The sequence below is a fragment of the Coptis chinensis genome, chromosome 4, assembly GCF_015680905.1.
Source record: "Coptis chinensis isolate HL-2020 chromosome 4, ASM1568090v1, whole genome shotgun sequence".
Classification (NCBI taxonomy): Eukaryota; Viridiplantae; Streptophyta; class Magnoliopsida; order Ranunculales; family Ranunculaceae; genus Coptis; species Coptis chinensis.
In genome coordinates, this window is record NC_141459.1 from 33,790,533 (window position 1) to 33,814,642 (window position 24,110).

General features: G+C 39.0%; 3 protein-coding genes and 1 long non-coding RNA gene across 6 annotated transcripts; all 4 read left to right on the forward strand.

Moving 5' to 3' along the window:
• Nucleotides 1-216: 216 nt before the first annotated feature.
• LOC147503283 (uncharacterized) lies at nt 217-708 on the forward strand. Its single transcript, XM_086604769.1, has one exon. It carries the CDS (start codon nt 217-219, stop codon nt 706-708), a length of 492 nt encoding a protein of 163 aa, XP_086460895.1.
• A 4,827-nt stretch (nt 709-5,535) lies between these two features.
• Nucleotides 5,536-12,117, forward strand: LOC147503284 (uncharacterized). Of its 3 annotated transcripts, none has more exons than XR_015221976.1 (3): nt 5,577-6,395; nt 6,546-6,963; nt 11,592-12,117. It is a non-coding gene; the product is annotated as an uncharacterized LOC147503284 (long non-coding RNA). The 3 variants fall into 3 exon arrangements; XR_015221975.1 differs by having other exon boundaries at nt 5,579-6,715; nt 6,855-6,963; XR_015221974.1 differs by having other exon boundaries at nt 5,536-6,963.
• Nucleotides 7,137-9,640, forward strand: LOC147503285 (uncharacterized). Its single transcript, XM_086608024.1, has 3 exons — nt 7,137-8,601; nt 8,689-8,917; nt 8,997-9,640. The coding sequence occupies exons 1-3, from the start codon at nt 8,230-8,232 to the stop codon at nt 9,476-9,478; spliced, it is 1,083 nt and encodes a 360-aa protein (XP_086464150.1). The 5' UTR covers nt 7,137-8,229; the 3' UTR covers nt 9,479-9,640.
• On the forward strand, nt 9,917-10,446 carry LOC147503286 (uncharacterized). Its single transcript, XM_086603691.1, has 2 exons — nt 9,917-10,097; nt 10,168-10,446. Exons 1-2 carry the CDS (start codon nt 9,936-9,938, stop codon nt 10,444-10,446), a joined length of 441 nt encoding a protein of 146 aa, XP_086459817.1. The 5' UTR covers nt 9,917-9,935.
• Nucleotides 12,118-24,110: the final 11,993 nt, after the last annotated feature.

Sequence of the window (24,110 nt, forward strand, 5' to 3'; positions counted from 1 at the left end):
GTAGAACTCGCCTGATTAAGTTGAATAATTTTGATGCCCTACGGATAAGAGATTATTCATAAGTATTAGGTTTCCATTGCTTATATTTGTCTTATTGATACAATATGGAGGGTGTTGTATTTTTATTATATAAGCGGTAAATTGGTTTATTAAATTCCCAAAACCAATATTAAATGCATTATAATATTTTTTTGTGTATATGTATATGTTCCAGATATGTCTCAATCAAATTTCAGTCCCTTAGCATCTATCTTGAAAGAGAACAAGTTAACTGGTCCTAATTATGTGGACTGGAAGCGTAACATTAACATTATCTTGACTGCTGAAAGTTATAAATTCGTTCTTACTACCCTTTGTCCCCCTAAACCAGCAGACAATGCTAGTGCAAGGCTAAAATATGAGTACAAAAAATGGCAAAAGGCCAATGAGATGTCCAAGTGTTATCTCCTGGCATCCATGTCAAACGTACTCCAACACCAACACCAAAATTTTGGTACAGCTACTGAGATCATGACTAATTTGCAAGAGATGTTTGGCGAACAAAATCGCACTAAACGTCAAATTGCAATGGAAAACCTGATGAATACAAAAATGGATGATAAGACTCTAGTTAGGGAGCATATCCTTAAGATGATTGGCTATGTCAATGAATTGGAGATCCTAGGCGCTGAAATAGACGTCAATTCTCAGGTTGATGCTATTCTTTAGTCTTTGCCAGTTTCATTTAATCAGTTCAAGTTGAATTACAACATGAACAATATGGATCTGACACTACCAGAGTTAATGATTTCTTTGCAGCAGGCTGAAGATTTAGTTAAGGTTAAGCTAACTGTAATGGTCTCAGAAAATGTTGGTGTTTCCAAGCCTAAGCCGAAAGGCAAAGGTGATAAACATATAATGAATAATTTACCTACGAAATGAACGATGAACTCAAAACGTAAGTAAACTAAAACTATTTACGTGTCTATATTTATCAAAGTTTCTACTCTCAATTCTATCGAAATAGAGTGGAGTAACAAATTCGTTCCACTCCTAGTTCTCTAGCATGGAATGTTTTCTAATCTAATTAATCGGTCTTAAGTCTAATAAGAGCTTTACGAAGGGTGTTATACTACGATACAATATGAAATTGATTATGTTAAATTTAAACTACGAATGCTATGGAAATATGATTGTTTTTGAATCTAGATAAAGGATTAGAGGGGAATTGAATCCACCTCGAATCCAACTTAATAACCTAGCATAGATTCTTGTATCTCGAAATTCTCACGTTCTTACGGCAAGAATTTCGAGTTCTAATCCCTAGTGTTCATGGCATCTCTACCAAATACTAACTAGCATGTGAGGTCGTCCACCCATTCTCATGGCGAATCACGACCTTCTAGAGTGGAATAGATTCTACAACGCGTCTACACTATACCACTAAGTTTTCATCAAGGCTTCATCAACCCCTCTAATGGAGGTTTTAGCCTTGAGTCATCAACCCATCATTTCCCATTGAATTATAACTACACATCATATTAAAATTCTAACTTAACTAATTTAACTAACAATGTTTCAATCTACTTAAACTACGAAATGATAATCAACAAGAATTAAAATTAGATCTATAAATTGAAATGACAAAAATCAAAATTGATAAAAATAACTATTTTATTTATCTAATCAATCAAGAACAATGATTCAAGACTTACTCTAAAACAAGAATTGAAATTGGAACTTAAACTTAATTACTCTACTGAAAACTAGATCTAGAATTACATATATTTTTTAGGTCTAACTAGCTACCATTAACAAAGAGTTAAGCTTTGGTTTTTATACTTTCAGATCCAAAAATCGTGCATGGGCTTGGAGCCATGTTTTGGGCCAGAAAATCAGGCCCAAAACCCAATTCTTTCAGTCCAAAAAGTCCTCTTCAGCTGCAGTTGGCTTCAACATACTTTTCGTCCACTTCTGCTCCTTTGATTGGGTCAAGGCTTAGACCATTGGAAAGCTCTTTCCGAGTCGGTCGTTTTGACATAAGGTAGGTCTCATTCCGAGGTCTGAGTCCAAAGATACGGCCTGCGGAAATTCTGCTGACTTGTGTGCTGTTTCTGCCCGCGTCGACTTTTCAGCTTTTGACCGGGCTTTAGAAAGGCTTTGTCTTCTTGAATCTTGGCCTTTAATCACGGAACTCCTTAGTAACCGACCTTTGCTCCTTTATCTCACTTAAGTGGCACATTTCTGCACATAATGGACTTTGAAACCTGAAATGCATAAAAACACGTAATCAGTGTTAACTCTTAATTATTACTCACATAATTGGTCTAAAAATATGACTGTTACAGGGTTAAAACTACAGTTTTGGGCTCTTATCAAAAGGCAAGTGGAAAAAGGGTTTGCCCTTGGGGCAAAAGGGGGAGTAGAGAAGAATTCAGGGGCTAAAGCAAAAGGTAATTGTTATCATTGTGAAAAGCCTGGTCATTGGAAGCGAAATTGTAGAGAGTATCTGGCTATGAAACAAAAACAAAAATAAGGTATGCAATCCTTTATTCTTGAAACCAAAGAGTTGGTTTTTCCTTCTAACACCTGTTATGTGGAATAAGAGGCCACTAACTACTTTTGTAAAATGTTACAGGAGTTTCAAAGGAAAAGAAGGATGAATGAAGAAAAGGTGTACCAGGCACTAGGGACAGAGGCAAAGGTTGTTGTAGTATCAATAGGAGTTTATTATTTAGCATTAGAAAAGAAATTGTTGGTTTTAGAAGACTATTATTATGTTCCAGGGATAAGGAGAAATTTGGTTTCTGTTTCTGTACTTTATAAGTTATAATATAATATTCTATTTCATTTTATTCAAAAGTTGTAATCAGATTAAATAGAAAGATTATTGCCTCTAGTATTTTGGAAAATGGTCTCTATTTACTTTCTTCTACGCTAAAAATAAATGATACTGTTGTTAGTAATTCATCATATGTTAAGTTTTTACCTCAAAAGAGGATATTTTTTTCTGAAAATCCAACAAACTTGTGGCACTTAAGACTTGGTCATATCATTCTGAATAAGATTGATAGCTTGGGTGAAAGATGGGATTTTAAGTTCACTCCCTTTATAATCTTCCTCAACTTGTAACCTTACTTAGAAGGAGAGATGCCTAAAAGATCTTTTAAAGTAAAGGATTAAGAGCCACATAGTTAATGGAGTTAGTACATACAGATGTTCATGGGCCTATTAAAATGTGAAAACAAAAGGTAACTTAATACAAAATATGATTTTGTTTCAATTAAGTGCACCAAGAACTCCTCAACAAAAAGAGATTGCAGAAAGAAGGAACATAACCTTATGAGGCATAGTTTGGACTATGGTAAGTTATTCAAACTCTCCCTATATCTTTTTAGAGATAAGCCTTAGAGATGTCAACAGATATTCCTATTTATGTTCAATCTAAATTATAAGTCAATCTAGATTAACTTATAGTTTAGATAAAACCTCCATGTAAAGTTCAGAGTTCACCTAAACCTACTCCAGTACTTCGTCGTAGTGGGGGGGCAAATAGTCCTCCAGAAAAGTTAACCCTATTATTAAGGGAAACTTTATATGTTATATCAGATGACATGGATGTAGATCCTATAAACTATGAAGAAGCAAGTTCTGACATTGATTTGAGTAAACGGCTTGTATCAATGAGATAAGAAATGAAGTCCTTATATTCCAACAATGTCTGGGAGCTTGTTGATCCACTACCAAATATTAAGCCTATTAAGAATAAGTGGTTATTCAAAAGGAAAAGAGGAGCCGATAGAAAGGTAGAGACTTTTAAAACGAGACTGGTGGAGAAAATGTTTACTCAAAAAGAGGGTATCGATTATGAGAAAACTTTTTCGCCAGTAGCCATGAAAAGTCCATTAGAGTCCTTCTAGTGATTGCTGCTCATTATGACTATATGATTTGGTAAATAGATGTAAAGACCGCGTTTTAGAACCTGGAGGCTTTACAGTTCCTATAAGCTTTAAGGAGTTGGAATGTAAACTTTGATCAAACAAATTGTTTGGTTTTGATCAATGTAAGGAAGGACTTTGTGTTTTATAAGAAGGTTGAAGGTAAGATAGCTATGTTTTTGGTCTCATATGTATATGATACACTATTCATTATGAAAGATATAGTCTATGAGGACCAAATACTATATATTGGTATATATGTATGTGCAAACCCTTAAAGAGATATTATGGGTTTTAGAATGGTTCCTAAATGGCTTTGAAGGCTAGTGGGAGATTATTAGGATATTTGGCCTTTACAAAGCCAATGAACATTTATTGATCATACATGATGATGTTTAATTAAATACACGAATCTTATTATTATGCATATAGGTGAACTAATATCATATGATGAAACTATAAGCTCCATAGGTAATAGAATTAGAACAATCAAATATATGAAGAGTCATGTGCAGGAGATTTGATTGTATCTATTTACCTAGAATGTTCACAGTTAGGGGTGAAGTCGGACGCTTCACTTTATAAGACTGTAATATACATAACTGCTATATGATAGAATGATGATATCTCAATCATTTGAGTATGACTCTAAGTTTGTACATTGGTGTAGTCACATGACTGACACTGAAGGGATCAAAGTGAGAACACACTATAAATTTGCTGTTAAGGTTAGTGTGCAAATCTCACTCTACCAATTAATCCTTAGACTTGAGAAATTGTGAAAATTCATTGTGTCTCAAATTTATTACTTTGAGACGTTAAAAAGTAATGTCTATTCATAGACTAGACTTAACATTTTGGGTAATAAATGTAGGACGTCTTGAATCACGAATTCTAATAAAGGACCCACCACTTTACGGAGTTATGTATTAGGAAATTGTGACATAACAAATTAAGCTCAAACCCGTCCGGTATAAGAAATAGTTTCTTAATGCTCAATTGATGTTAAATGTCAAATTGGGTCAATTAGACATGGGTGTGTCAGTGAAGAACAAATTCCCGATGGTCTAATTGTGAATACAAATAAGGTGGAGGGACTTAGATATAATTAATGGTAGGAAAGGACTTTCTTGAAAGTTTCAGGGGCCTTATTGTAAATATGGATTTGTTAATGGGCACTTTCCATATTAAAGAGATATATATTAAAAATGTTTTAATATATCAAGTACAAGTACTTGTATGACAAAGGACTTGTTCTCTTAATATAAGACTTGGAATCCTAAGTGGATATAGCCCACGAGGCACCTTCCACCCACCACCCCACTTCCTACTGAGGACATGGCAGGGGAAACACGACCCCTCACTGAGGCTGAACCCCCCTGTCATCGAGGCACTACCACCCCCTTCTCGGTGAAGGGGCTCCACCCATTTTAAAAGAAAACTAACTTAGAAAAAAAAAAAAAAAAATCCTAAGTGGATCGCACTCTACATACTTATCTATTCTCAAAGTTTCTCTATATATAAGAGAATGACTTTTTGGAGAAAGGGACCATTAGTCTTTCCAAAAAAAGTACAACTAAAAGTAGGAGTAAAACAAAAATGTTTTGTGGTGTGTTGTGTGATGAATACTACTATTTTTTATCAATAATATATTAGCATTTTAAAGACGTAGGATTAAAGTAATCCCAACATTTTGAACTTACGAATATTACAAGTTAGCACTTCATTTATACGTATTAGGTGTTTGGATCTCTTGGAGCTAAATTTGTCTGTGTTACCTAGCTTATATACATGTTATACAACCACTGAATGTTCTGTTTAACTTTTTTATGGAACTTTCTATTTCTGATAAACTTATTGGGGGGAAATCGTAGTTCTTTTGTCGATGTTTGGGCCTTAGGGTACTACCTCCCTCTTTGTTTGCTTGCCGTCTTTTGGTTGAAGAAAGTTTGTCGGACAAGACTGTGACATCATTTTTACTAGCAGTGTACGTTCCACTCAAATGGCTATTTTTTGTTATTATTTATTTATTTAATATAGAATTGCGATTTTTTACGTAATTTTAGTTTCTAAACTTTGTATGTTTTCTGTTGTAACTAGTAAGCTTCAGGCCAAATTATGTTTTTGATTAATAAAATTTGTGTGTTATGTGAGAGAAGATTTTCTCTTTTGTGTGTGATTTGATTTGAATACCTGCGGGGTGCTAAAAAGTAGGAACTTGTCATCCCCTTCTTCAAATTTGTTGGTTTCAAAGCTTGTGCACAATAAACCATCTGGCATGTATATATCCTTCATTTGCACGCAAGTGCATCAGACGCTTGCTGTGAGAGAGAGGCGTTCAAAGTGTAGAGCACAAATGTCGAAAGGAAGGAAGGTGGGTGCGCCTACGGCTTCATCTTCCCTTGTGTACACTACCTCTGAACTTGGAACTCCAAACGCCTTGTCTGCGGCAAATGCCTTCAACCGAACTCCCCAAATGTAAGGCTTTCTCTCTCTTATGTTGAAGTTGGCAAAGCTTCCCTAGGGTACTCGGCCAATGCAATAATGTAAAATCTTCTTTCTTGTGCGCCAAACCATGCGCTGTAAAACGAAGTTTTTCCTCTTCAAACTCGTAGGCATTTTTGGCAGGGTGGAATGCCATGGGTCAATCACCCTGTTTTCTGTGTAGAGATCTACTTGGCTATAGAAATGTGTTTTACTCAGCGAGACTCAGTAACTTGGTGTTGATACTTGTATTGATTGGTGGCATAAGTGTAGCTGATTCTATTGACGTTGCTGGATAAGTGGGTGTCTCATGTGTGAGTGTTTTGATAAAAACAGTTCAGTTTGCACTTTTAGTTTTAAATTTTAGATGCATGACTTGCAGCCTGTCGTATTTCAAAAATTATACATTTTATGCATTATGGATGGATTGCTTGTATAATAATTTTATTTTAGGGAAGAAGGCATGTTGAGGAGGTTTGACGCACATCATTGATTTGATCTATACTTGATTAAAGCTCGCTCATGGAGGCACCACATTTGGTGGAGTATCTGTGGTTTTGAGGTATTGTAACTTTGAAATCCGAAGGTTGTAAGTTGTAACTTATGCAGGTCAAATGTTATATACATCATATTCATTTTGGTTTCTAATTATGGAGATTTTCTCAAGGAAAATTTGTGTTTGTGTGTGTGTGTGTGTGTGTGTGGTAAGTAAGTGGTAACATCGAGAATGATTTATACTTCTGTCGCTCTCAGATGGATTTTATGCTTAAGTTCTTGTATGCAATTTTGAAGTGAACAATATGCATTTTTAAAAAAATGCATATGTTGTGCATTATTGGCTCCGCGCGTGCTGCCTTGCTGACTGTTGTTGTTGTGGTGGTGGTGTGTTTTTTTTTTAATCCTGATAAAATACTGCATTTATTCATTCATAAGAACAAACATAATTTTAGTTTGGTACATACAAAAGTCTCGAGTGCCATCAGGTTCCACCCACCAAGCAAATTTGATAGGCCAAGAGGTGGCATTCAGCATTCCTACTAGAAAGCGTAAAAAAGACAAGAAATGAAAGAGGATTCTACATCCTTTATATTTTCCACCATCGTCTTCCATGTGTTGGGTTAATACCAATACCAATTGATCCCCACTACACAGATAATTTGTATTTGAACTCACTTCAACTCTAGACGAATTCTAAATATCAACTATAACTGAGGGCCTGCTTGATAACCCATTTTCCCGCTGGCAAATCCAGATTTTCCCACTTAACAGTGTATTTTCCCCTGCTTGGTACCATTTTAGGACTTGGCAAATCCTTTTCTCATTTGCCAGCAAACACATCACGTGACCCAATTTTCCCACTTCAAGCGGGAAAAATTTATCTATCTCCGAGATGGATATATTTTGCTAGAGGAAAATCGCCCAAAATTTTCCCACTTCATTTGCCAAATTGAATCAACCCTAGGTCGCAATCTCTCGTACTCACTCTCTTCTCTCATACTCACTTTCTCTCATTTGCCAAAATTTTTCTTGATCTTCTTGATAGATCACTTTGTTCAGAATGACTTTATATTATTGTTAGTCATTCCGTATATATGTATTTGTATCTCGACTTTGTGGATATTTTAGTTGTTATTTATTATTACACTTTATGAATTTGTGTAGAATGAGGAGAACTACACGTGAGCGTAGGGTAGTCGCGACTTTGGTGGTTGTTGTTATTGCTCAAGCTGTGATGGCATACTACGATTGGTGGTATAGGATATATATGACTAGGCGTAGGGTTGTTAGAGCTATATAGACACCCGTACCTAGGGCTCCGCGTAGGAATATGGATCTGCAATGGAGTGTTGTGTTGAGAAGGTTTTATATGGACAGTGACCGCTATTGTCATAACATGTTGAGGATGAATAGAGAAATGTTTCGTCGCTTCTGCCTCCGTTTGCGCGGACTTGGTCTTAATGACAGCCGGTATCTGTCAGTCGAGAAGCAAGTCGCGTATTTCTTGTACACAATCGGGCATGACATGCAACAACGAAATATTGAGTTGCAATTTTTCTGCTCATGTGAAACAGTTCATCGTTATTTCCATGTGGTATTGCAAGTGGTTTTGAGGTTATATAGAGAAGTGGTCAATAATGCTACCGCTGCAAACTCTCCTAAGCAGTGCTCGGAAACAAAAGAATGGCATCAGTATTTTCAGGTTAGAGAGATATAGAAGCATGTTAATGTCCATTCTATTAAACTTTTGACTTATAAAATTGTCGTTAACAACCATTTTTGGTTTTAGGACGCTGTGGGTGCTATTGATGGTACTCACATTGCTACCAAAGTAGATCTGGAAGACCAGGGTAGATATCGTAATAGAAAGGGTGTCGTCAGCCAAAATGTGTTGGTTGCCTGTACATTTGACATGAAGTTTACTTATGTACTTGTTGGATGGGAGGGTTCTGCCCATGATGGTCGAGTCTTGAGGAGTGTCGTATCTCGCCCTGGGCACAAACTTACTCTATCCACTGGTATGTCAAGGTTTATAATTGTAATCTATCTTAGCACATAAAAATGTCATATACTAAACTTAACATGATACCGTCCCAGGATCGAAGTACTATCCTACGGATGCTGGTTTCGCATTAGTCCCGGGATTCCTCACACCCTTTCATGGCACGCGATATCATCTCCGTGACATAGGCACAGAGGATGCTCAAGATTACAAAGAGTTGTATAATTTTAGGCATTCGTCATTGCGTATGGTTGTTGAGAGAACAATCGGGTTGTTGAAGAAACGTTTTACATGTCTTAGGCATGCTCCTTATTATGATACGAGTGTACATACGAAAGTAATCCTTGCATGTTGTGCTATCCATAATTTCTTGAGGGAGGAAAACCCAGACAGTATGTTAACCGATGAAGAATTGAGTTGGGATGAGGAAAATGGGGATGTGGGCATTAATGAGGATGGCACTAATGGTAATGAGGACCAACAAGTACCAATTGATATGGTACCTGCCCACGGTTGGACAAGTTGGAGAGATGCTTTGGCTTTAATGATGTGGCAAGATACCATGGGACCACATTAAATATGTGATAGTGTTTTAATTATCTTTTATAATGGATCACGTTGTCTTTTTAATGTGAATTTTTATTAGTGAATTGGTGCTTGTATTAATTATGGTTTTTAATGGATATTGTTATCTATGAATTTGTTTAATGAATACTTATTAGAGGTTGTTAGTTATTAATGAATTTGATATTGTTTTTTTATTTCTTTGTTTGTATTTTAATGATACTTCTAACAGTTATGGCTAGGTGGGCGGGCAACTCGTCCAAGGGTAAGGGTGTGGTTAGTGAGGGTAAGGTGACCAAACCACCTATTCCCAGGCATAAGAAAATTCGTTGGTACCCCTCAATGGATGAGATCTTAATCGAGGTCTTGTTAGAAAAGACTTTAAATGGTTTAGGTAGGAAGTCGGACAATGGGTGGAAGCCCGAGACCTTAAAAAGAGGTTCTTTGAATTTGTGAATCAACGATTGAATATGTCAATCGGGAATGACAATGTACGTTCTAGGCTGAAAACAATGAAGAAAGATTACCTTGCTGCCAAGACGGCTGTCGAGGCTAGTGGTTTTGGTTTTTCGTACAACCTACAAACTAAATGTATTGATGCTGATCATGTGGCATGGGAAGAGTATTGCAAGGTAATATATTTTACTAACTTGTAACTACTTATTATTACAATATCTTCTAAGCAATTGATTATTGTTATAGGCCCATCCTACAGCGAGGCCTCTACGAAAGAAGATGTTTCCTCATTTTGAGGAAGCTTGTATTGTATTTGGGAGTGATGTGGCAACTGGGGAAGGGGGCAATGCAGGACACGATGATGAGGAAGTAGTGATTCTAGATGAAGAAGTTGGAGATGAAGGGGCAGAGAATACAGAGGAAGAGTCAAGTCAGCCTCCAAGTCCACATCCTAATGCCAATGATGGTGATAGTTCACCTGGTGAAAGCTTTGTAGTTGGTGATTCTATTACACAAAGCTGGTAGTCGGCGCGATTACTACCCCTCCTTTAGTGAAGCGCAAGAGGTCTCGTCTTGGTCTTGAGGCCATGCCTCCACCCCCAGATTTCAAGGAGTTGACCGAGGCAGTGCGTCAACTAACTAATGCCTTCACTCCTGTTGACCCTTCCACCTTGTTAATCACTGCTTTAGAAGAACTTCCTAACATGGAACCTGATCTCATGTTGAGGGCCCTTGATTTGTTGGTAGAGAATGAGGCCTTGCTTAAGTTCTTTTTGGGGATATGTAATCCTCAGTTGAAGTATTCGTGGCTTATGAGAAAGCTTGAGCAGTCAGGGAAATAGATCGAGTAGTAGAATGTAGGCCGTTAACTTGTGTCTTTTGGATATTTTAGAATTATATTTTGATTTAGAATTCACTATATGTATGATATTTTGAATTAGAATTAACTATATGTATGAATGCATGTCTTTTATATAGATTAACGTTGGTTATTGTGTTGTCTTTTATATAAGGCTTCATGTCTGGTTGTTTAAGAATACAGTTTATGTAGTTTTCTTTTGATACGAGGATAGGTTTCTACCAGCTCACTAGGAAACTCTTCTGACACGTGGATCGAGTGACGGTGCTTTTAGCACAAGAACTGGGAATCGTGTGAGTTGAGTTAGGAGCAATGATAGTAAACTTTTTGAAATAATTGTTTGTATATGTGACTTGGGTTTTGATTTAAGTTGGTTTAATTCTTGAGTTTACGACTGAGGCATGAGGTTTTATATAAGCCTTGGATGTATTTTTATTGGATTTTCAGGTTAAAACAGGATGTGTGCATATGAAATGTCAGAAATACAAAGGAGACTCTGCCGAATTTTTTCTATAATGTGATGTTTTATAGTTGGTTTTAGTAAATAGAATATAGTTGGCTGATCCATCACATCTGAAGTTTTGGATATAGTGTGTAGTGTATGAGTGTTTGAATTAGAACTTGGTATATGGATGAATGTATGTGGCTTTTGGATACTAGAACTTGGTATTTTATCCGTTCTAGAACTTGGTATTTTATCCGCTCTTGGATACTAGAACTTGGTAGTTTATGTGGCTTTTGAATGCTATTGATGGTGATAGTCCACGTACATATGTTTAGTTTCAAATTTAACATTAGAGTTGTGATACAGATATGGGGAGGCATTTTTGCTATGTAGTCCTCGAAGGCTTCACTCGTGGAGTTTACAAAGATTGGGAAGATTGTAAAACTCAAGTAAAAGGCTATAAAGATGCGGAGTTCTATGGATGCCCGTCCATAAAAGAAGCTGAAGAAAAGTTGGCCGCTCACCTTAGGCGTAGAATGTCTACTACATCTATTCTAAGTAGGTGCATTCGACCCGTTGAAGAGACCCAGACGATGATTGCAACTCCCCAAATTGCTATGAAACCTTCTGACATTCCAAATGCACCAATAGAGAAGATGGGACATAATGTGGTTGAGCAACGTGATGATTGGGTGTACATCCGGTATTTGATAGTTGTGTTTTTAGTTGTTTTAATTGCTGTTATGATTATGTTACTTTTCGTGTTGTAGTCGAATGCGTTGTAATTTAAAGACTTTGAACCAAGTATTAAGTTATCTTTGTTCGTGTAAGGTTGTACTTATATATTTTCATCTTTGTTGATGTAAGGATATTTTACTTTGTATTCGTCTTTGTTCATGCATTGTAATTTATTAATTAAATCTACATTTGAACCAAGTCTTGTTCTTTGCGTCGTATTCGAATGTTTTGCATCAGTTTTGCAGGTGAGTGCAGACTGTGTGAGTGCTCTGTGTAGGTGAGTGCAGACACTATTTCAGGTGGTCTGTGTGTGCGCTGCTAGTGTGTGTCTGTTCAGGTGGTGTGTTTTATGTGTGCATCGAAGACTTGTTATGACTTAACACCTTATTCCAGAAGCATATATAATACTCTGAGCAATTCAAGCAACACAATAAGAAAGAGACAGAAGATGCTGGATCATTACATGAATTCAACTATACTATTTTCAGGTTGTTTGACTTTGTGTTTGTAAAATATCTCTAGGATTACTAAATAGAGTTATACTTAACTGCTTATCAATTAAAGCTATTGTTTTTAACATTGTTATGTTTGCCTTGATATTCCCTGATTTCCTTCTTGTCATACGCAGACATCATTCATTGCTCCATTTCAGGTATCATGTCCCCCGCTCCTGGGTACATTCTGGGGAAAATCTTTTGGTTCTCCATGAAGAAATCGGAGGAGACCCTTCAAAAATCTCTATATTAACTCGGACAGATCAGGAAATATGTTCGCTTGTATCAGAGTTTGATCCTCCAGCTGTTGACTCTTGGAAGCCAAATTCTGAAGTCATGTCTGCCATCCCTGAAGTACGGTTGAGCTGTGAACAAGGGAGGCATGTATCATCAATTAATTTTGCAAGCTTTGGAACTCCTACAGGACAATGTGGAAAGCTCAGTCATGGGTTATGTTATGCTCAAAATGTTCTACAAATTGTTCAGGAGGTAAGAATATCCCTCACTCGCTAACTGTGAGGGATAGCTGTCCTTGTCCTTGTCCTTACAGTGGTCATTATAAGTGACATTGCCATTGAGTGTGCGTGACTGTGGTAGCGGTAGCCATAGCTGTAGTCATAGTGGTGGGGAGGTGGCTTAGAGTATTTTAGACCCCAATATGTTTCTTGATAGCTGCCAGCCAAGTTTATGTTTGTAAAGGGTCTATTATATAGGTATTTCTGAAACAAGAAAGTGAATGGTCATATGGCGGATATCAATTTAAATGGGTTCGGTCGACATTTTCTTTTTGAAGGCGATCGGTTTAGTTAGTAATCACATAGCTTAACCGAAGCTTAAAATGAAAATTCTTTGTCGATTTTCAATATCCGGAAGGAGTTGTTGTTAAGCTCATATAGTTTAAAGCCATTTTATAGTGATCAAAACTTTGTAAAGGCCTGCTTGGTACCCCTCAAATCATTTAAGCAAAATGTACTTTTCAAACTTCAGCTGGTAAGAGCAGAAGCTGCAATCCAAAACCTATAGATTGTTCATTGGTACAAAGCCAAATTCAAGTTCCCGGCCTATACTTGCACAATGAAATCAGGGTGGTTGTGATGTTTTCAGGGTCAATGCCTCAATGGGGTTTATTGTGCATTTGTGTCTCTGGCGGAGGAGGGCTTGCTGCTGCTACCAAGTTCAAGTAGTATGCTGACGTTAGAATGGTAAGATATGGTGCAAATATTCCACTTAAAACTGGTGCAGTGACTAACAAACCTGCTTTTAAAGTGAGATTATTTAAACATCATTAAAACATTGACATCTTTAGCAGAAAATTAAAAATAAAACATACACGTAACTATGCAAATCAATATAACGTAACATAGTTACTTGATAGGGTCGAACAATGGTCAATAGGTCAAATATTTTCCATGTCACTCACCCACTTAAATGAACCCAAATATGGCCACTTGAGAAATCTCCATAAAGCGATAAAGATGTGTGAGCCTGCGCTAGTTTATTCAGAACCCAGAAGTCACACAACGAACAAGCAGCCTCCTAGGATGACAAATCAATTACAAAGGCCGGGTTGATGGAGCAAATTAATATTACAAGAGATTCTTCAGACTATTTGTGGTACTCAACAGAGTGAGTAGTTCGCCCATCAACACTCTCACTTTATCAGTTTTAGTTGGTCATCTTTACCTCTAATCCAAAGTCTCCTCTTCGTTCAGTGTCAAAACACAGCAGCACACCACACACACTCGCCTACACTTCACACAGCAGCAGCACACACTTCACACGCAGCAGCACACCACACACACTCGCCTACACTTCACACAGCATCATCACACCACACACACTCGCCTACACTTCACACAGCAGCAGCACACACTTCACACACAGCAGCACACCACACACACTCGCCTACACTTCACACAGCAGCAGCACACACTTCACACACAGCAGCACACCACACACACTCGCCTACACTTCACAAAGCAAAGACACACTTCACACCAAAGAAGACACCACACACTTTCGCCTACACTTCACACACAACAACACACACTTCAACAAATACGAAGTCTATCTGCCATGAATACTCCACTGCAGGGAATGAATACTCCCACTGAAGGGAGGGAGGGGTAGTATCATCAACCACACGGAAGGTTCACCAAGTCCACAGCGTTTTCAGCACTCTCAACTTGTGTCTCACCAAAGCTTTCACCAAGTACACTTTCGCAGCTTGTGGAGTGTCACCAACAACGCGGCCCAAAGCTTTCACAAACATTCGAGTATGAAGTGAGTAGTCATTCCCAAAAATTACACAAGCTTCAAAAAAAGGTAAACATCCTCCCTTTTAGGTGTCATTTGCGGGATGTGCCTATAACAATAAACAATTTCTAACAAGCACGGTATGGTTATAAACATAGTAATAATTTGTTACAAGATAGTCAAGTAAATTACCCTGAAATACGCATCCCATGCTTGACGATCAGCGTCAATACACTTGGTTTGTTGGTTGTATGAAAAACCAAACTCAGTACTCTCGAGAAGTTCTTTAACAGCTATGTAATCTCTCTTCAACGTTTTCATCCTAGAACGTACATTACCATCCCCAACTGACGAGTTCAATCGTTGATTCAACTCCCTAGCCATCATGGACAAGGTCTCACACTCCCATCCATTATTTGACATTCTGCTCGTACTATTTACAGTATGATCCAACAACAATTCAATTAGGATCTTATCCATCGTGGGAGACCAACGGGTATGCTGACGATTTGCCATAACTACGAGAAAAAAAAAGTTAAATGTGAACTAAAATAATTGTCCAAGAAGTCTGGAATCTACAATAAGCCCTTAAAACAAATCAAATGATGGAACAAAATTGTCGACACTCATTCAAATTAAACCCCCCAAAACCAAAGTAAAACTGGTTGTTGAGATTGAACCCAGGTCCCTAATGGGATACAAGGGTAGTCACAAGCAGAACATGACTACATCGTAAGCTGCCGGATAAACTTTGGCGATGCACTTGCGTGCAATAGAAGATATGACCGCAAACCCGATTTAATTGCAAACTAGATGCTTGTGAGCTACTATGGTTATTATGCTGGACAACCAGACTCAAAAGAAGGGAATCAATCAACAATTGATCAAATAAGAACACACACTAAAGAGAAACTCTTCTCTCGACAAAACACAATTCTATTAATTAATCAACCAAGAACAACAAATTCATTCAAAAACAGCAAAGAATAAAATACAAAAGAAACATAAATTTTCAAATGAAGAAAAAAATGAGTGAAACCTAGATAATTTCTCACCTTGATTGAAGAAAGAGATGAACCAAATCTCCTTGCGAAATATGTTAATTCAATCACAGTAAAGTCAAAGGAGATAGAGTTGAGGTGGCTAACTTTCACTTCACAGAGAAAGAGTGAGAGAAGCTAATGATTCAAAACTAGGGTTGAATTCATTGAACAGTAGATTTGTCGAATGTTGTGTTTGCCAATTTTGTGTTATTAAGCAGAGGAAAACCTGACAAATGAAATTTGCCAATCGTTTGCCATTGACGAAACAAGCAGCGGCAAATCAATATTTTCTCGCTAGTTAGTTTGCCGGTAAATTTTGAAGTGGGAAAATATTTTCCCATTACATATTTGCCCCTCAAGTGGGAAAATTTAACAAGCATGCCCTAAGCTAACATGCCAAACTCTCTAAATAACTATTAACAACAGATAATAATATAAAAAAGTAAAACGCATACCACAACACAAAGATATACCGTGGTTCAGCTAATAGTGCCTACTTCCACAATAACTAATTCTTTTATAAAGTGGGAATGAAGATTACAATCACTCCTTTCTGTCTCTCATCTTACTAGATCATTCCTCTCTCTTTAGAGGCTTGTCTCTCTGTAAAAGTTATCTTTCAATTTTAATAGCTCTCAAAATTGGGTTTCAATTACGTTGCTCAGGTTTTCCAAAACCTTATTTTGGGTTTTATACTACCCTTCCAAATTCGCGGTTACTGTAGCGAATTAGAAACCCTAAAAATAGGCATGGGTGCGGGCGCGCTCTCGGCAAGGCCAGTGTCAAGCGTGAGCGCCCTCAAAGTACTGGAAGTTGTTCACAGCATGGGCGCGGGCCCTCCTTGGGCAAGACCAAACTGAGCGCGCGCGCTCAGCCTTCTTTACGCAAACTAAACTTCTTTTTCTCTCCTCATGTGAGGGATAACTCCAACAATCTCCCCCTCCCGAACAGTGAGGGGGGATACCTCCATGCAATTTCAAAATCAACAGGAGGAGTGTGCTACCATTTCGACGGTAGCACAACAAACATCAAACTTACCTTTTGGTAAGACTTTGGTCATCATATCCGACCCGTTCTTATCGGTATGGATCTTCTCGATACATAAATGCTTGTCTTCAAGTACTTCTCTAATCCAATGATAACGCACATGTATGTGCTTGGATCTAGAATGAAAACTCGGATTCTTGCTCAAATGGATGGTGCTATGACTGTCACATAGAACTACAAACTATTTTTGCTTTTGCCCTAGTTCATTGAAAAACATCTTCATCCATAGCATCTCTTTGCAACACTCAGTGGTTGCAATATACTTGACTTCTGTAGTGGAGAGGGCAACACACTTTTGCAATTTAGATTGCCAAGAAACTGCTCCCCCTGCAAAAGTAACCAGATAACCGAAAGTGGACTTCATCGAGTCAACATCACCTTCCATGTCTGCATCAGTGTAGCCTTCAAGTAAGGGCTTACTTCCACCAAAACACAAACACGATTTGGAAGTGCCTTTGAGATATCTCAATATCCACTTAACACCTTTCCAATGCTCCTTACCCGGATTTGACAGAAATCAGCTTACAACACCAATGGCGAAAACAATATCCGGTCTTGTACATACCATTTCATACATCAAGCTGCCCACTGCGGATGCATAACGAATCTTTTCTATCTGACTCTACTCATGCTCACCCTTTGGACACATCTCTTTGGTCATGCGGAATTGGCCACCAAGCAGACAACTGACTGGCTTCACTTGATCCATGTTGAATCTCTTCAACACCTTCTCAATGTATCTTTCTTAAGAAAGCCACAACTTCCCACTCTTTCTGTCATGAGTGATCCGCATCCCAAGTATCTGCTTTGCTTGACCCAAATCTTTCATCTCAAAGGACTTACTTAAGTCTTTTTTCAGCTTGGATATCTTGTTGATGTTTGGGCCAACTATCAACATATCATCCACATATAACAAGAGCACTATGAAATCCCCATTTGGAAATTTCTGAACAAACACACAATGATCAGAAGCTGCTTTCTTGTATCCTTGCTACGCCATAAAGGAATCAAACTTTATGTACCACTATCTCGGTGCCTGCTTCAACCCATACAAGCTCTTTATCAGCTTGCATACTAAGTGTTCCTTGCTTTTGGCCTCAAACCCTTATGGATGGTCCATGTAGACATCTTCTTCAAGGTCTCCATGAAGAAAAGTTGTCTTGACATCTAGTTGCTCAACCTCTAGGTTCATACTTGCGGTCATACCCAATACCACCCGGATAGAAGTCATCTTCACTACAGGAGAGAAAATTTCATCAAAGTCAATCCCTTTCTTTTGACTGAATCCCTTCACAACAAGGCGAGCTTTGTGCCTTGGGTGTGGATTATTCTCCTCATGCTTGGCTTCGTAGATCCACTTATTCTTGAGAATTTTTCTTCCTTTCGGTTTCTCAACTAACTCATAAGTGTGATTCTTATGCAAAGAATCTATCTCATCATGTATGACCTTCAACCCCTTCTCTTTGTCTGCACCTTCAAGAACCTCTTGATAGTACATAGGTTCTCCACCATCAGATAGTAAAATATACATATGTGGTGGATACCTGGTTGAAGTTTGTCTCTCTCTGTCAGACCTCCTTACCCCAGCTTCTTATAGCTCAGGAGGATGCACTTCTGCTTGCTCAAATGGTGGTTCATGTACTTCATCTGCATCTTCTATACCAATAGGTTATATCCCATCATGAGCAATAGGATCATCATCATGACCTTCAAACTCATGGTTCTCTGCATTCTCAATGCCTTCTGCATGTTCCACAATAGGAACTTCTGGTTCTGAATCAACAAGATCATTAGTGAAAGCATGTAGCTTCTCACCCTCCTCGAAATCTGTTATGGTTTGGTCTTCTAAGAACACAACATCTCGACTTCAGATTACCTTCTTGTTAATCGGATCATAGAGTTTGTAGCCAAACTTCTCATCCCCATAACCCAGAAAAATGCACTGTTTGGCTTTGTCATCAAGCTTGGATCTCTCATCCTTCGGAATATGAACAAATGTCCTGCACTCAAATGCCCTCAAGTACCCATAATCAACATCTCTGCCTGATCATACTATCTCTGGATAATCACTATTCAGAGGCTTTGACGACGATAGATTGATCACATGCACGGCTGTACGCATTGCTTCTACCTAGTAACTTCTAGGTAACTTAGAATGAGACAACATGCATCTCATCCTTTCTACAATGGTATGGTTTATCCTCTCAGCTATACCATTCTGTTGCGGTGTCTTGGGAACGGTCTGTTCATGACGAATCCCATAACTCTTGCAATACTCTTCAAACGGCCCTATGTACTCACCCCCATTATCTGAGTGAATACACTTCAAAGGCTTTCTTGTCTCTCTTTCCACCATACTATGGAAAGTTTTGAACATGCCAAGTACTTTATCCTTGGTCTTCAGACTATATGCCCATATCTTTCTTGACGCATCATCAATGAGGGTCAAGAAGTACAAAGCTCCCCCGTGGGACTTTACTTTCATAGGACCACATAAGTCAGTGTGAAATAGCTCAAGGACATTGTCCTTTCTGTGAGACAGGAATCTTTGGAAAGACACCCTGTGTTGCTTTCCTACCAAACAATGAGTAAATCTATTTAAATGTGTACCTTTGATGTCTGGCAAGGCCTTTTGTTTGACAAGAACTTCCATGCCTTTTTCGCCCATATGACACAGTCTCTTGTGCCATAGTTTGGAGAAAGCTTCTTCTTCTGCCGCATTTACTTCTGCTTTACGCAAACTAGCATGTGTCTTGTAAAGAGAGCAAGTTTTCTTTCCTTTGGCTGCTACTATGGAACCTCTGCTCAGTTTTCATACCCCGTTACCAAACAAGTTTAGAAAGCCATCATCATCTAACTTCCCAGTGGAAATTAGGCTTAGTCGAATATCAGGGACATGTCTTACATCCTTAAGTGTCAAGGTGTAGCCGACATTGGTTTCTACATGAACATCACCAATGCCTACAATCTTCGAGACTCCACTGTTACCCATTTTTATCTCACCAAACTCACCACAGTTGTAGGTAGTGAAGAATCCTCTGTGCAGTGTGATGTGATAGGATGCTCCTGTATCTATCACCCACTCTGTATCCTGGCATGAGATACTAAGACAGCACACACCACAATCTGACACAATTCCCACTAGATCGTCGACTAGCACGGTAGTATCTCTTCCTGTGTTTCCGTTCCTCTGTACCATGTCTTCATGTACACAATTATTCTTCTCATCCCTCTTCAGTGTTCTGCACTCAAACCTGAAGTGACCCTTGGTGGCACAATAGTAACATTGCCTCTCTGCTTTAGGAGTTCTAGCTTCACCCCTAGATTTGCTTCTGTCATTACCTCTAAAATGAGATGGTTTTATGCTTTTACCTCTCCCCCGCTTCTCTGTGACAAGTATCTCTGAGTGAGAGGAGCTGCTTCTTGAACCCCTCTTGTCTCCTCATTTAACAATGCCCCGGTAGCCATCTCCATGGAAATAACTCCATCATTTACGGTTCCGTTAAGAGAAACTGCTAACGTCTCCCAACTTTCGGGTAGAGAGGTTAATAGGAACAAAGCCTCAACTTTTTCACCCATATTAATTTAATTTTCATCAAATGCAGCTGATTGATGGTATTCTGCAGTTCATTAAGATGCTCATACATTGAAGAACCCTCTTTGTACTTTGTGTTGGCAAACTTCTTAATGAGCAGCACTTTATTTCCGGCCGACTTCCTCTCATAGAGGTCTTCGAGTTTCTTCCACAAGCCAAAAGCAGTAGTCTCATAGAATACATGGTGAAGGACACTGTCGTCAATCCACTGTCTAATATACCATATTGCTCTTCTGTCAAGCTTGCTCAACTCAGCCAAAGGAATCGTTTCCAGTTTTTCTCCCCCATTCTCAATGGGTTGTGCCAAGTCCTTGCAGTATTGCAAGTCTTTCATCTTAGCTTTCCAAATGGTGTAGTTAGCTCTATTCAGACTAATCATGCGAGTGTTCATAGAATGGTCCATCTCTACAAGTTATTTAAACTCAAATCTTCTCTCAGGAATTTAGTCAAACACCTTTCGAGCAAAATTTGGATAACATCCTAAGTTAATCTAACCTGGCTCTGATACCACTTGTTGGGGTTGATACCAATACCAATTGATCCCCACTACACAGATAACTTGTATTTGAACTCACTTAAACTCCAGACGAATTCTAAATATCAACTACAACTAAGCTAACATGCCCAACTCTCTAAACAACTATTAACAACAGATAATAATGTAAATAAGTAAAACGCATACCACAACACAAAGATATATCGTGGTTCAGCCAATGGTGCCTACTTCCACAAGAGCTAATCCTTTTATAAAGTGGGAAGGAAGATTACAATCACTTCTTTCTGTCTCTCACCTTACTAGATCACTCCTCTCTCTTTACAGGCTTGTCTCTCTGTAAACGTTATCTCTCAATTTTGATAGCTCTCAAAATTGGGTTTCAATTGTGTTGCTTAGGTTTTCCAAAACCTTATTTTGGGTTTTATACTGCCCTTCCAAATTTGCGGTTATTGTAGCAAATTAGAAACCCCAAAAATAGGCATGGGCGCGGGCGCTCTCTCGGCAAGGCCAATGTCGAGCGCGCGTGCCCTCAAAGTACTAGAAGTTGTTCACGGCATGGGCGCGGGCGCGCCTTGGGCAAGACCAAACTGAGCACGCATGCGCTCAGCCTTCTTTATGCAAACTGAACTTCTTTTTCTCTCCTCATGTGAGGGATAACTCCAACACCATGCCCAGCTGTAGTTAGCATCAGGATACTTCATACGTCAAAAGATTGATAGCTGCCTTCTCATTCCCCTTAAAAATATGCAAAGGCTTTAATACCAGCTTTTTCCTTTGTGGTAGTTTTTGTGAAGCTGTCGTAAGGAATACTCGATACATGTAACTGTGATATTGTGAACCACAACACAAACACACAAACCTTTAGTTCTAATATACTCTGTGAGGGGCTAATATACACAGCCAATGTATATTACACACGTGTCCAGCACAACTCATCAAGAGAGCACTCCCCTCTTATAACAGCTCGCTTCATAGTGAACCAAACTGTCTCTCCATCACAAACTGACACTATCAGAAGACACCTCCCCCGACGAACTCATGACAAATCGCTTCACAGAGAACCATCAAACTCACTTCACCTAACGACCTCATACACTCACCCTACGACCTCACTTCAAAGTGACTCGAGTCGAATGAACGACCTCGTCCTGGAGCGACCTCCATAGTGCTCGCTCACCCCGTTCCATAACGGCTAGTAACGTACGTTTTTACTGATGCATTCAAGGCCGCAACTTCAATCGCGCACCTCATCAATCACCATAACTTTCCATCATGACCTGAAGACCAGAATCTGATCTGACGTTAATGAAGAGGAAGGACCGCCAAGGTTTTCTATATAAAAGGGACAGGAACTGCGTCTGACCTGATTCAAGTCTCCCCCCAGCAGAGAGAACTTGATACGTAGGCAGTTCGCTCATAACAAACTCGGTCAAATCCAACCCTAAACACCATCTTCCCCATAAACTACCTACATTTGTAAGGTTGACCAAACATAACCTTTACATTAGCGCCGTCTGTGGGTCGATTTTCTAGAGAAAACAACACGATCAAGTCGTTATTCTCAGGCCCACGAAGCATGGAAATCCTCATGGATTCAGTCAAGCAACTTGTTTCTGCCGTGAGTACAATGCAACAAGCAATCTCAAACTTAGAAGAAGACAACCAGAACCTGAGGAGAACATCACTCCTAATCGGGCGCCCTGCATCCGGCATCAACGCCCTCAACACCGACGAACCATTCTAGCCAGAAGATTACTTAGAAGACCGAACCAGCGCAACCATAAGGAGCACGCCGTACATTCCAGTTCCATACGAATTAGAGAACCATCGTAGCCATGACAACAGATATAGCACGAGGAACGCAATACCCAATCCTGAAGTAGCTTCAAACCACCAAAAGAAAAGAACACGACGAGAGAGCAGACATTTCTACTCGCTATCCAAACCAATGGAAGAAATCCTCGAGGAAATCAAACGCACTCCATATTTTTAACCCACCCCCTGAGAGCAGACAAGCTCCCCAAGAAACCAGGTAATTGCTTATGCTATTATCACCAACTCTGCAACCACCACACCAATGAATGTCAGCACTTGAAATGCTACACTCAAGACCTTATCGATAAAGGTTACCTATATGAGTACCTAGCGATTCCAGAAATCAACTGGTTAACCCCCATGGCACAACTCAATCTGCAAAACTCTCCAAATCGTTAAGCCACATTTTCAACAGCATTTGAAACACTCCATTTTTCAATCCAGACATCAAACCAATTCCAAACGTTACCGGTCAGCCGTTCTGTCAATTCCACCAAGTTCACTCCCATCACACCGACAAGTGTAAGTGCTTGAGAAATTACATACAATACCTGATCAGCAAAGGACTCTTGAAGAAATTCGTTGACAACAAACTGCAACAACCTAGCAGAGGTCCAAAACAAAGGGACTACGTCCACCAAAACGCCAACAGTGGCGAACCACAAAAACAAAAGAGAGGTCGAACTACTGGGGCTTTTACTCTAACACACGTCCCAACAGTCAAGTCCAGATCAGAACATGACTCCCCCCTCTTCCATGCTCCCAGTTCGCAAGTGGATCCACCCATATCGTCCAGATTCACCGACTTACATCTAGGTCACTTAGCACAACGACGATGTATGGCAGCGCACACTAGCCAATTCAGCACAGTACGCACAGTTCGCAAAGAACTGTCATCATCTGAGCAAAGGAGTATCTACGCTTTCACAAAGGTCCATTCGACATGTTTTCTTTATTTCACCAATGTTTTGCCTTTATGTTCATCAATAAAGTTATCCCTCTTTCATGGAACATGTTTTTCTCCGTACTAACAATTCAGTATAGAAAAATACCTAGTTCACAATGTCAAACCAGTTCACTTCCACACACACGTTAGAATGACTAACGAATTACGATAACCACGAAGTCACACTTCGACTCTCCCATAAAAGGGAGACGAACATTACACCAGGACGATGCTCCTAAGAAACTCCGTCCATACGAAAAACACAGTAACTAACTCAAAATTCACTCTTACTCAAAAGAGACGTCACCAAACCACATAGTACGAAGCGTACTAATCAACCAGTTGTACGCTCAAATACGTCCTGGCTACAAACAGCCCCCAATCTCACATACTCAAAGCAGATCGATACCAGTCATATGCCCACACAAAGATCAACGCATTATCATAGTCGCACA

Excerpts from the sequence above, each read along its gene's own strand:
- LOC147503283 (XM_086604769.1), top strand. The coding sequence starts at position 217 with ATGTCTCAATCAAATTTCAGTCCCTTAGCATCTATCTTGAAAGAGAAC.
- LOC147503285 (XM_086608024.1), top strand. The coding sequence starts at position 8,230 with ATGGATCTGCAATGGAGTGTTGTGTTGAGAAGGTTTTATATGGACAGT. Across the intron at positions 8,602-8,688 it reads AATGGCATCAGTATTTTCAG|GACGCTGTGGGTGCTATTGA; the intron begins GTTAGAGAGATA and ends TTTTGGTTTTAG. Across the intron at positions 8,918-8,996 it reads CAAACTTACTCTATCCACTG|GATCGAAGTACTATCCTACG; the intron begins GTATGTCAAGGT and ends ATACCGTCCCAG.
- LOC147503286 (XM_086603691.1), top strand. The coding sequence starts at position 9,936 with ATGTCAATCGGGAATGACAATGTACGTTCTAGGCTGAAAACAATGAAG. Across the intron at positions 10,098-10,167 it reads CATGGGAAGAGTATTGCAAG|GCCCATCCTACAGCGAGGCC; the intron begins GTAATATATTTT and ends TTATTGTTATAG.